Here is a 13,675-nt window from a genome sequence, read left to right as displayed (position 1 = left end):
CGAGCCCCCGGCGCCCCGGCCCACCCGGCCTCCGTCCCCGCCCCGCGCGGCCCGGGCCCCCAGCCGCCCGGCGCCCACTGCCCTGCGCCCCGCCCCGCCCCCACGGCAGGCGGGCGGCCATGGCGCCGGCGGGGGTGCACCCACCTGCATGGGCGGCATTCCCTCGGCCATTTCCCCGCGCAGCGCCGGCTCTTGGTGGCAGACCTCCTCCGGGGGCAGAGCCTGCGCCCAGCTCCAGCTCCCGCTGTCCAGCCCCAGGCCCTGGATGCCCAGCTGCTGAGGCTGCGGCCGTGTTGACACAAACTGCATCCTGGGAGCGCTGTTCCCCGCTCGGGCCGGCCAGGGAGAAGAAGAACGTTTTCCAGGCGCCTTCCCCCTCGCCGGGGCCGGACAGCTCCATCTACAGCCCGTAGGAGCAAACAGTCCCCTTCGGCGGCGCTCCCCGCCCCTCCGCCGCCCGCGCGCCAGCCAATGGCCTCCGAGCTCCTGCCCGCCTGCGGGGACCAACGGGGCCGCTCCGGGGCCAGGGGACCACCGCCGCCCCCAAAGTGACCCTGCGCGGGTATGCCTCTCATACCTGCCTGTCCTAGAGTCCCCAGCAAGGCAGGCGGGCCCTGGGGCTGGATTTCTGTTAATTCGGCTAATATTTATTGGGGATCCCATCCCAAAGGACCTGACCCTTTTGAAAAATTGGCAATTGTCTCCAGACTCTTTGTTCTGGCCTTTCCTCTTGCCTCACTCCTTTGCAGCCTTCACCTCCCCACTCTCCCTCTTCTCAATCCAAATTTACCTGGATCAACTCCAGGCCTTTGCATTGGCCTGGATGACAGAGAAGTGACCTGGTCTGTGTCAGAAGAGGGCCGCACTCTTCCTCCCAGGTAAGGCGCACTCACAGCATTTTAACAGCAGCCTCTTCCAGGACCTTTAAATGTAAGTCAACGTCACTTTGAAACGTCAGGCCAAGTCAGAGGAGGAGCGGGGGAGAGGACAAGATAGGCTGATGGAGAAGAAATGGGAAGGGGAAAACTCATTCACTCATTCCACAAACATTTACTGAGCACCTACTATGCGCCAGCTGCTGCTTGGGCAGCGGGTGGGCTTTGCAGTTTGATATACCTGAGTCTAAATTCCAAAATCACCACTCATTAGCTGTAACTGTGAGCAATTTCACTTCTCTGAGCTTCACTTGGTCTCTTCATATATAAATGAAGAAAATAATGTCTATTCCACAGTTACAAATCAAATGAGAACAGTGCTTATAGGCACCCAACAAAAGTAATTACCTCCAAAAGGTAAGTCCTTGTAATTATCCTCAAAATAGTGTCTGTCTTCCTAAATGACTAGTCCCTATCTTGTTAAGACAGAGATCTCCAAGGCTGATTATCGCCCTGTGTAGAGGCAGACCCTCCAGAGAGCCACCCCAGACTAGTACTCTTTTGTTCCACTGCATTTAGTATATGGAAGGGCATTATTGGTCCAAGTGAGACATGTACTTAGAGCACCGTACTCAGAAGGACAGTTATCAAGTACTTTCTCTGCTAGGCATACTTCCAGGATAAAGAATGAGTACCTCACAGACTTAATACTATTCTCAAGGAGCTTACAGGTTAGCAAAGGTTATGTTCCCAGAAGTCAGTGATTTTCTTCCCTCTGTTCCTTGGCCATAGGCTGCCCCCGATTGTAAATATCATGTCACTATTATTAGAGGAAACTGGCAAGTAAAAGCTCTGAAAAGCTCCAAGTAAACTCATTTCCACCAGTGAGACACATTTCAGAGCACACATTCTGACCTATACATCATCAACATCTTCCCTCGTTCCTAGAGGTGGAAGAGAAGCTAGGTTAGTCCCAAGGATTTAAGCTATCTTTTCAATATAAAGTAGTTAAAATTACTTCCCTTCCTAAGCATTAAACTACTTATAACTACTACTCTTTTTACACAATAAGATACCACATAGTATATCCACTTTACGTTTCTCCTTCACAGAGGGTGAATTTTGCACACACAGAGCCATCGTACTTTCACCCCTGGCAGCCAGAGTTCAGTTCACTGTCATGAGATATGAGCAAAGCTACTCAACTCAAACAGGATTTAAATGCACAGGCTTCGTGGTACTAGCATTATCTATCTTATAACTGCCAACCCTAGCAACCACAGGTCACAAAAACCAGTAGTGGATACAGCAGATGCATGGTGAATGGGGGGATTGGGGGACACTTCCCAGAAGGAAAACAAGAAGGGCACGAGGAGGGGGCTGCTGTCCATGGACCATGGACTCCAGTGACCAACAGGCTGATGGGGCTGAGAGATGCGAGGGTGGGAGAGACCCTCACTGGGAGAGGTGTCCAGTCCTCAGACTTGTTTCTGTGAGTTACTGAGTAACTCTGAGGCAGTTATCTAACTTTCTGAGGAGGAGAAAGCAACTGGATGAAGTGGATTATAGATGTCAAGTATCATTGTTAATAAACATTTCTCGTAGGGGAAGGACCCGGGGCTGGGCCCTCAGTCTCTCAGGTGGGAATGGGCTGCTTCTCATCTCCTCACCTAGGAATTAGATAGCTTCTGCTCAGGACAGGGTATTGGACTAAAGGAGAGGCCAAAGGAGAGGGCATTCAAAAATGCCAGAACATTTATGTGTTGTGATGGTTGATTTTATGCATGAACTTGACTGAGCCACGAGATGCCCAGAGAGCTGGTAAAATGTTACTTCTGGGTGTCTGTGAGGGCGTTTCCAGAAGAAATTAGCATTTAATCCAAGACTGATTAGAGAAGATGCCCTCACCAGCGTGGATGGGCATCATCCAATCCGCTGAGGGCGTGAGTGGAACAAAAAGGCAGAGGGAGAGCAAATTTGCTCCTCCTTTGAGTGGTCACAGCCATCGCCTTCTGCCCTTGGACATCGGTGCTCCTGGTTTTGGGGCTTTGGACTCGGAATGAATTACGCCACTGCTTTCCTGGTTTTCCAGCCTGCAGCTGGCAGATCATAGGACTTCTTGGCCTCCATAATTGCATGAGTTAATTCCTCTGATAAATCTCCTCTTATATATCTCTATATATCCTTTTGGTTCTGTTTCTCTGGGGACCGCTAACACACGTGTCTGCCACTCCCTAATTCCTGGTGTTCCCTGTGCACTCCGTGTCCTTTCAACAACTACAAGCTTTATTTGAGGAAGAAACCCTCTAGATTCACGCTTAGCTAAGTGAAGAGGGTAACCAGATCTGCACTTCTACCTCAGTGTCGCTCCTTGCTTAGTTTAAAAAGCAGGCTTAAGGACTGCAATGTAATCCTCAAGCTCTCCTCACCCACTGACATGTCCATTGTTACAACTTCCTTATCTTCACTTTAGGATGCTTTATGCCAACCTCCAAGGAAGGATAATACCTTAGGTTTCAGAGTCATTGACATCCTAAGTATAACTAAAAATCAGAGGCAAGACTATGTGAAGGGGAGGGTCTCTGGGGGTAAGGTGACAAAGCTCCCAGACTACTTAGAAGACGCAGAAAGTGTTCATGTGGGGAACACAGTCGGATATTTTGTATTATACAGTTTTAAGGTCAATTTGCTCTTGCTAATGAGCTTTCAATATCCTTGCCTTTTTCAGATCCACCTTCTGCCAACATTTTAATTCAAACTTAAATGCCCAAACACACACACACGTATTTTTTTTCCCTCTCTCCCTCTCCCTCTCTTTCTCAGTGACTTCTGAAAATTTCTGCTTTATACCTATGCAAAGTTTGGAGAAAATACTACTTTTTCCCTCTTGAATTTATTCTCAGCCTACTTCAAATAGGCATTCTATCACTTTCTTTGCAAGTCTCGACACAGTAGATGAGTGAAGTTCTCTTCAGTTCTTAATGACTCTATGGCACTTTCCTCGATATGTGACGGCTTGGTGACTGGGTAAGCTACTCGACAGTCCTAAACACAGGGACCAGGGCTCAGAAATCCTTTATGCAGAAGACATGTTTTATGTTGGTGATAACTGCAGTACATCCTCTCGAATCTTCTCAGTGGGCAACCCTTCAACATTTAGGTGACTATATATTTTTGTTTTGTTTGTTTGTTTTTGGGTTTTTTTTCGTTTGTTTGATGTGGACCATTTTTAAAGTCTTTATTGAATTTGTTACAATACTGTTTCAGCTTTATGTTTTGGTTTTTGGCCGCGAGGAATGTGGGATCTTAGCTCCCCGACCAGGGATCGAACCCGCACCCCCTGCATTGGAAGGCGAAGTCTTAACCACTGGACCGCCAGGGAAGTCCCTGGGCTGATTATTATAAATGGTCAAAACTCATTCAAAATTGTCTAGTGTTCATGCAGAATAATACTGGTTTCTCTAAAAGCAACAAATAAGGTATTAGAACCGTGTATTATTGTTAAATCTGAGCTGGTAATGACGTCACCACAGTCCCTTTCGGTTCTTCAGCAAACTGCTCTTACACAGAGGTGCTGGCCTCACCATGATGGAGGTTAGGGAGGACGGCGGTGCAGGCACTGGTACTGTTCCCACCTGTGCTCGTGCAGCGTCCTGTCCATACCAGGTCTCTGGACAGAGCCTGCAGTGGGCACAGCTGAAATGAATGCTGCCTCTGGAGCTCCTAACTTAACTACTGAGATCAGTCAGAATTTTTTCAGCAACCATTCCCATAGCCTTATTTCCTTCCGAGTCCTGCCTCTAGAATCAAATTATGACTTCCCATTGTGGATTCAAAAATCCTTTTTTTCATCTTCAATCCACAGCTCCCTGTTCTGGGAAAGCAGGCTAACTGGTCATTTCCAGTCCAATAATTCACTTTCTCTTTCTATGATCTTCTAAACTTGCAGGCACTTTAGAATCACTTGGGGGAATTTTAAAAAACAAAACATCAAAAAAACCAAAAAAACAAAAAACATCTGGGCTTCCCTGGTGGCGCAGTGGTTGAGAGTCCGCCTGCCGATGCAGGGGACGTGGGTTCGTGCCCCGGTCCGGGAAGATCCCACATGCCGCAGAGCGGCTGGGCCGGTGAGCCATGGCCGCTGAGCCTGCACGTCCGGAGCCTGTGCTCCGCAACGGGAGAGGCCACAACAGTGAGAGGCCCGCGTACCGCAAAAAAAAAAAAAACCAACAAAACAAAACATCTAGGCCCCATCCCAGATGAATCAAATCATGCCAGGGTGAGCCCCGACATAAATATTTTTTTTAGCTCCCCAGGTTATTGTAATGACCGGCCAAGAACAAAGTAGCATAAGAAGGGCTCCCTGCTGTTCCTCAGATCCTTGTCTCAGCCCCACAAATCTCCCTGGGGGCATAAACATCCCAAATTATTACTTACTAATAATAAAAAATGATTGACTTAACTATTCTTGTTCATTGTTTTATTCTGCTGTTTACTCATTGAGGTTGGCTTGCAGATATTGTTTTTCTTGTATAATTTTTTTAAAACTATAACCTCAAAGCCAAGAACTGATTTGATGTACATAGCTTTACATACAGCCTTAATTTTGAATTCTGTTTAAACCAATCTCTCCAGGAATGTGCCTGCCTTTCCAATTTGTTATAATTCCTCATATACATAAAACTGGTTGTCTCGCCGGAGTTGCTGATAGAAGTCAGCACATTATATAGGTCACATTATATATGTCACCCTGATATTTTCTGCATCAAACTTTTTTTCAGTCTCTGCCCACACGTACTTCTGTTCTCTCACTGCTTCCCAAATCGCAGTCTCAGGCTAGCTTCCCCCCAGCACAGGCAAGCAAACTGGAAGTGAAGAAACAGCCACTGCCCAGTCTTGACTGAAGAGAAGCATCATTTAAGTAACATCCAGGGAACTGTTTAACTGATCAACAAGTAATTCTCCTGCACCTACTACATCAACACTTTCTTCTTAGGCTTGCAGTATGTTTCAAAGCACTTTTTAAGACCTTCCCTCATTTGAGCCTCACCACACCTTAGGTAAACTTGGTAAAGTGTATACTAGCCTCACACTGCGAGTGAGAAAACCAAAGCAAGAGGCTCCCTGACTTCCTTTCCAGGACCTCTTTCATTATGATAATCCTTATTCTTATAAAAGCATTAGAAGTGCTATATACAAAACGTTTTACATTGCACAAAATATACAGGAAAAAGTAACCACTGAATGACCCCAGCACCCTAGAACAACTATTACTTTGGTGTGTCTTCCTATGCTTAAAAGTGCAGTCAAACACATGCTGTGTATTAAAACGAAATTTTATAGTTTTGCTAGAATTTTGTCAGTTTGTGTGGTTTTGGAGTAATCATAATATGGTTAGAATGAGACTCTTTAATCTGTAATAACGCATACCTCTCCAAGGTGTTGATTCTGCTGTGTCAAAGGAATCACTCAATAGGGCAGAATCTGGGGAGAAACCAGACAAGGAAAACAGGACCAGGAAGTAAAATCTTAAGTTCTATGATTTTAGAGTTGGAAGGGACCTTCTACTACCACCTTGTTCAATCTGCCCTTTAGAACTAGTAAAATGAGATCTACACAGTCTAAGTGGCTTGCTCTGTACCAAGCAGGTAGAGAATGTTAAGCTACGACCAGAATCGTTTGTAATCCCTTCGCAGGTGGTCTTCCCACTGCATGATCATTCATCAAGCATCCACGTCCCTGACAGCACGTGGCACCAGAAGGAATACAAAAGAAGACATGGCCCCAGTTCTTGGGAAGCTTAATTTTTAGACCAGCTTCAAGATTTTACAGTAAATGCTGGCTTTGCTAATAGCAGACACAAAGCCACGTAGCCCAATGAGGTTTTACCAAATATTTTATTTGAAATGTAACCTGGCAATTTTAAGAGCATTGCAGCGCAGTACTTTTGAGGCCTCTCTGATTTGACTGTATCTCTCTGCATTCTTCAGTGGGCAGTTGGTCTTAAGGGGCAGAATTATGTTTTGTCTTGAAGAGGCAATTTGACCAAGCTGACAGAAGTCATTGTGTATGTGTGTATAAATAGAATTACGGCCAGAGTTACATATTTAAAAAGAAAGTGGAGCTGGGACAGAAAGGAGGAATAACACCCTAGAAAGTAACAAATTACTTCTTTTGCAAGATACAGAAGCAGCACCTTCCAGGTCCTTTACGCAGGGGCCATGAGCTCTGGTCTAGGATGTGCTGATGAAGTAGAAGCCTTTCAAGCAAGCCTGATACAGGTGAAACAGAGTCTTTCCTCTCCTCGCAGTACTAGGAATGCCCCACTGTGCCACCGTTTGCCCATTCCCATGTCAGTCTACCAGGCCCACAGATCCTGGGATCTGGGACCTTCCCGCCTGACTACAGCTGACTGAACCAAGATGAGCATGGAACCCAAGGGCAGCCAGTCCAAGGGTTGGATGGAGACTTCTGTGGCCTGGTATAGAAAGAGGAGCTGGGCCAGATCCCACATGTTAGAATGTGAACTAAGAAAAGTCAAGAGAATCAGAACCACCTGGTGTCACGGCGCACACAAACTTTTGGGAGCCAGGAGATACAGAAAAGACAGAGTAAACTAACAGGCTAAATGGAAGCAAAAGATGGAAGGCAAAAGCTATGTCATCAAGCAATCACGTGCTTTTGCTGAGCGACCTCAGTTCTCTGCACCTTCCCCTCTCTGGTTGGGCCTGCACCTTTCCTGATGGCTGCCCCCTGACACCTCCGTGTGCCAGGCCCTGTGCTAAGCACTTTCACAGGTTCCCCCCAAACCCTGACACCTCCAAGACATAGCACCATTCTATTTTATAGATAAGGAAACTAGGCTTAGGATGGCTAAATAATATGTTACTTCTTATGATGTCAGGACTTGAACCTAGGTCTGAATCTAGTCCCTGCTTTAAGCCATTAAGCTGTACTAACCCACATGGCATGTCCTTACAAGGCCCAAGCACTCCCTACTCCCATCTCCCACCAAGTTGCCCTAACTTGAGGATCTTTTGCTTGTAAGAGCCTGACACTTCCCAAGTCAAAGAATGTCCTCTGTGTAAAACCCTGCGAGAAGACTGCTTCCTTTGTCGAGTGAAGGGAACAGGGTCAAAGGTGTCCACCGAGCACACAGAAAGAACATATCTCTGATGATAACAGAGTCCCTGGTCTGTGAGAACCTTTCGGGGAGACTTGCTTTTCCTCATCGCTCCTCAGCAGCCCTCAGACAGCTGAGGAGGATGCTCTTTATTGTCTAAGAAGCTACAATGTGGGATGTGGCTGTGGGACAGCATGCCCGGCCCCTCCTCAAGAGGAAATCTGAGCAGAAATTTGGGTTCTCCATCCCATTCGGAATGAACAGATAAAGGAACTCGGGCCCTCTTTTATCATCAACAAGACCGTTGCCAACTGAGACAGTGAACGTTTGTTACTCCCTAGTAAGCCATAAGGTCTGGTCCTGGTTGAGATAGGCATGGACACCCAAATATTTAAAAATGCTCTAAAAAGAAGCCCAGCAGAGTCCCCCAACAGAAAGTCCGCAGACTATTACTAACGATGAGGGAAGTTATGTAAAGCACTGCTGGGAAGTTACGTAAAGTAGCTAGAGCCCAGCCATGGTGTTCCAGTAACAAATATCCAGAAGAAAAGGTCAGAGTCTTCTTTCACTTTCTGGACAATCAACTCCATATATGTTCACATCTGTGGCTGAGCCAGAGGTTCATCTTACGGTGATAACGAAAAATCTAGTAAGCAAAGAGTGAATCTGGTTACAGTCAACAGCTGGATCCACTCCAAGGAGATGGTGCCTATTTATGTGACAGTACAGACTTCCCAGCCCAGCGGGCAGACTGATGAAGAGCACGTTTCTAGGTTTTCCTCTTTCCCACTGTGTCTGGTCAGGAAGACCAATCCTCAGTTACTCTTAGGTGTATGGTTTGTCTCAGGAGCCCTTGATGGACCACGTTTCTCCACACACTGGAACCTCTCTGTTGGACTTATCTTTTCCACTGGTCTATTTTACTTATCCACTTTTGAATCTTAAGCAAACAAACTCGAACTAAGAGCTGGCCTGGAGTTCTACCTGGTAGAGGACTGGTGGAGGGAAAGGAGACCAGAATGTACAGTAGCTGAGCCCCAAGTTTGTTCAAGCGCTGAGGACTGGATAACATCTACTTCCATCTTTCTGGCATGATGCTGCCCATTCCCTCTCATTCAGCTTCACAGCTCTTGCCTCACTGGTATTTGAACTCTGTTCACTTCTTGCCAAAGTGCGGGCCCCTGCTGGCTACAGTTCCTTGCAAAAGGGACTGTGGGACCTATCTGCAGCATTTTAATCCACAGGTCTCTTTCATTAATAAGCTCTGTGTCCTCAGTAAACCTCTGAGTAAAGAAGAATTTCCATCTCATCCGTCATCACACCTAGTGTAGGAGTGCCTTCTCCAGCAAACCCTGGCGAATGCTCAAATCCATCTGTTCAGAAAAGGGACCTCACCACATAGAGATCTGACTCTTCTTCCTTTTCATTAGGAAGATCAGGATACAAACCAGAGCTGGATCTCACACTCAGGTTCCTAGTGGGTCACCAGTAAAGCTGGAACCCTGGTTTTGGGATCCCCAGAACCCCCCAATTTTCCATGGTATGGGTCCAGATTCTAGCTAGAAAACTCTTAATCCCATATGCCAGGGCTCTGTTTATCATCTCTCTTGGTTTGTCCCATACCCTTGCCTTTAGACTATAAGTTATGACAGTGGAATAGGTCTCATACACATTTCTTAGGCCTCCCATGGTGCTTGGTGTTGAGAATGTCACAGATGTTCTATAAACGTGATTATCCTAAGGAGCAGCATGTTCAGACAGAGCATTCCCAGGAGCAAAGCTAGCTGGGGGTGACACTTTTTTCCTAGTGTAGTTACACATAACTAGGCAGGGTGAGGTTTGGGCTGGGTGATAAGGGAAAAAATGGGTCCTTCCCTTATCATTTCATCAAGAAAGTATCTTGTCTAAATACTCGCAGACCCTGTCACAGCCATCTCAGGAAGATTCAGGGGAAACAGGAGAGTACAGGTACAAACAACTTTTCTGCCCAAGACTTAGGACTTCTGCATTCTCTGTCTTCTACCTCAGTCTCCAAGCAAGAGTAAAACAACAAATCAAACTGATTTCAGTCAAGTTTCAGCAAGAATGTCGCTGCTTTGATTTTGCTGTCTTATTTTGCTTTGCCTGGATAAAAGCCAGAGATAGAGATAGGATTTTGGCAGGAGAAGGAATGTACAAAATTTTTTTTTTTTTAATTCTAAAGGTTCACTTTTTTTCCTTTCACCAGCCTCATTTTGCAGATGAAAATCTGAGATCTGTAAAGGGAAAGGGGCCCAACTGCAAAGCCACTTGGGAATGGGACCAGGCTCAGATGCTCCCGGGTGACTGACTGACCCTGACAAGAGAACACACGGTAGCCAAGGTCCCCAGAAGCAAAGCCAGCAGGAAGAGGCTGTCCTCATCCACGCCTGGTGCTTAGCTCTCAGGGGCCTACGAAGTCCCTCAATCTGCCCATCGCCGGGGGGTGGGGGTGGGGGTGGGTGGTGAACAGACACTCTGCTGGCTCAAGAAGGCGGCATTGCAACTATCATCTCACTACTGCGGAAGTGAAAGGTGACAGTCCATTGGCACTTTCCAAAACTCTGTAATGCTTCTGGAAAGCGCTGTGACCTTTCCTGCTGATGACTGTCAGAATATCAGACACTGGGAATGGAAAAGCCGGCTTGCTTGCTTGCAAACAATAAGGAAGAATACGACATAAGTGACTCTAAGAAACATGGTTCAGGCACAAACTCTAGGCTCTTCTGTCACTTCTCGGGGATCTCTAGCTTTTAAAGCTGGGGCTGAGAATGCTGCCCCCAAATTTTTAACCAGGACCCCGGCAAAAGTTTCTAGCAGTTTAAATGGCAGTAAAAGCCTGAATGCTTCAAATTAAGCTGGTGAAAGGACTGTTCTCCTTAAGGTTTTAAAGTCAAATTTTTTGCTCATCCAGTATTAAACAAAATATATTAGAAGAATTCATCTAGGAGACCTAGGAAGGCAGTCTTGAGTCATCATTTCGGGAGAGACAGTACCCAAGCACGTGAGCCAACTGGAGCCACTGTCTGGGAGGAACAGGAGTGGTGCCCAGGCTTGGGCACTTTCTTCCAGAACCGTCCTACCATCAAGGAGGTGATGAAAGGCTCAGTTAAACATTCTCTGCCGCAGAATGGGCTTCAAGCCTTGGAGGCTCTTCCACGCACCTGCCTCGACGTACTGATGGATCACCAGAGGCCGAATCTTGCTTTCCAACCTCTCTGCAACATTCTTATAACTCCCGCTTAGGTAATGTTTTTGAAAAGATGGGGAAGCTGGGCTCTCTTCCAGGTCTTCCTGGGTTTCACAATGTGCGGCTCTTGTGAAGTTCCGAAACTCAAGCACGCCTCTAGTCAAGTGCACAGGACCCCAAATTCACTGACGTGCCAGGCAGGCATTACCACCGGGTTAGCGGGGTGCAGGGGCTTCTGGGCTTGCCTCTTGCCCCGCTGCCAGCACGGCTAACCCTGAAAGGAGAGATTTACTAAACCCCGCCTCCAGTCCCTTCCCCATACCACTGATTGGCCTCTAGACCTTCGGTGTTAACGCCCAGGCCAGCGGTTTCGAGCCCAGTTAGCAGGGGGCCCGGGGGGTCCGGCGGCTGTCCAGAGGGGTCACTATGCCCACCACAGCCGCCACCGTGGCCCGAGCGCAGGTGGTCCTTGAGCGTCTGCTTGTAGCGGAAGCTCCTGCCGCACTCGGCGCAGGGGTAGGGCCGCTCGCCCGTGTGGATGCGCTGGTGCTTCATGAGGTGGTGCTTGCGGATGAAGCTCTTGCCGCAGTGAGCGCAGCTGAAGGGCCGCTCGCCCGTGTGCAGCCGCCGGTGGTTGAGCAGGTGCTCCTTGCGCATGAAGCTCTTGCTGCAGTCAGGGCAGGGGTACGGCCGCTCGCCCGTGTGGATCATCTGGTGGCGGATCAGGGCCGAGTGGCCGTTGAAGTCGATGCCACACTGAGGGCAGGAGAAGGGCCGCTCCTGCGCATGGCCCCGCTGGTGGAGCAGCAGGCTGATCTTCAGGCTGAAGCTCCGGCCGCACTGCGCGCACCGGAAGGGCCGCTCGCTGGCGTGGGCTCGCCGGTGGCTGGCCAGGCGCGCCTGGTCAGCGAAGCGCTTGGGGCAGTCGGGGCAGGGGAAGGGGCGCTCGGTGCTGTTGTGGACCCGAAGGTGGTAGGTGAGTCTGGACGGGTGAGTGAAAGTTCTGGCGCAGTGCGGGCAGGTGGGTGGTGTCTCGCTGGCGGGCGGCTGGGGGCCCCGGTCGGCGTGCGGGGTAAAGTGCCTGGGGCACTGGGCACAGGGGGCCGGGCGCTCCCCCGCGGGGCCGCATTGGTGGGTCAGCAACATGTCTTGGCTGAGGCTCTTGCCACAGTGGTGGCACGAGAACACCTGCTCCCCGGCCGGAGGCGGGAGGGGGTAGCTGCCCAGCTGAGTGAAAGTCACTTGTCCCTCAGAAGCTTCGGCCAGCTCGGTGGCTGGACGTCCAAACGGCGCCATGGGCGCAGACTGCGGGCTTTTGAAGGCCACGTCCGGAAACGTATCCTTAGCTGCTGCTGGTGGAGAAGAGAAGGTGACGGGCACCTCGGGGCACAGGGAGGCTCTGGCGAGGCCTTCAGCTTTGATGACAAGCTCTTCGTCTGAAAGAAAGGACTCAGAGTCACACCTGTCGACAACAGGTGTCCCAGCAACTCTCCTGTGTCCCTGCCCAGCTCTGACAGGCTGCTCTGAGCTCCCATTGGCCCAGATAAGGAAGTCAGTGGAGGGCTGAGATAATAACCAGGGTGTCTGTAGTCCCTGAGGCCAATGTCGGAGAATTTACTACCGAACCTCTTCAGCGCTCCCCGTTTGGACAGGAAGAACCCTGGCATCAATCTTCCCAGCATTACTTTCATTATGATCCACCTCTGCTCACAGGCTCTGAAATGTTCTCTGTTGCCTATTGTGATTAGGCCTAAAATCACGTATTTATCTAATCTTGTTCCTTTGTATTCTGCCAGGTAAGTCCTTCACTATAGTTAGCTGTCTCTTTACTTTCCTGGAAAATAAAGTACACATTTCTGCTCATATGTCTTTAATCATTCTGCCCTCCCTTTTGTAGAATGCATCTCCTCTCTTCCCATCTTCCCAGATTATACCCAACCACATAGTACCTATTTTCTAAGGCCAATTCTAGCTTCACATCCTAGCTTGCGGGGATCTTAGTTCCCCAACCAGGGATGGAACCCAAGCCCCCTGCAGTGGAAGTGCAGAGTCCTAATCACTGGACCGCCATGGAAGTCCCTTTGCATCCTTCTTTAGGCCTTATCTAAATACCTAAACTAAAACTGATGTGATGTTCTCCGAACTTCTTATTTCTTGTATACAAGTCATCCATCCCACTCACCCTTGACATTTAATAATAGGCATGCCTAGCACTGATATGTGTGTCCCCAATATAAACTTCTTGAAGAGCAGAAACTGTCTTTTTTTTTTTCCCCAGGGTCTAAGCACAGAGCATAGAAGTTAAACAGGTTGCATTAAGTTGCATGAACGATCATGTCTCTTCTGACCTTGAGATTCTCTTCTGGTTCAGATGGCAAAATATACATGGTGCTAAAATGTCTTAGAAGACGCATGTTTCTTCTCATGTCACTGTTCTTCCTGAGGGAGAGCTCTTCATTAACATTCCCA

General features: G+C 48.4%; 2 protein-coding genes across 3 annotated transcripts in view; both read right to left on the bottom strand.

Moving 5' to 3' along the window:
- ZNF282 (zinc finger protein 282) overlaps positions 1-346 on the bottom strand; it is a 25,000-nt gene extending 24,654 nt beyond the window's left edge. Inside the window, exon 1 of the mRNA XM_029233405.1 lies at positions 145-346. Within this exon, the coding sequence (XP_029089238.1) occupies positions 145-309 (165 nt within the window). The 5' untranslated portion in view covers positions 310-346. The remainder of the gene's footprint in view (positions 1-144) is intronic.
- Positions 347-790: 444 nt separating this feature from the next.
- The window catches only part of ZNF398 (zinc finger protein 398), a 34,307-nt gene continuing 21,422 nt past the window's right edge, over positions 791-13,675 (bottom strand). Inside the window, exons 6-7 of one of the 2 annotated variants that reach the window (XR_003795359.1) lie at positions 11,181-12,642; positions 791-922 (exon numbers count right to left, since the gene is read on the bottom strand). Coding sequence is in view for 1 of the 2 variants with exons in the window: in XM_029234506.1 (XP_029090339.1) it covers positions 11,498-12,642 (1,145 nt within the window). In the remaining variant the exon portion in view is untranslated. Of the gene's footprint in view, positions 923-6,763; positions 12,643-13,675 lie in introns of those variants that run through there. The other variant, XM_029234506.1, reaches the window with a different exon arrangement.

Source organism: Monodon monoceros, unplaced genomic scaffold (assembly GCF_005190385.1).
Source record: "Monodon monoceros isolate NGI ecotype Baffin Bay Population unplaced genomic scaffold, NGI_Narwhal_1 Super_Scaffold_2, whole genome shotgun sequence".
NCBI lineage: Eukaryota > Metazoa > Chordata > Mammalia > Artiodactyla > Monodontidae > Monodon > Monodon monoceros.
This window is presented reverse-complemented; position numbering and strand designations above follow the sequence as displayed.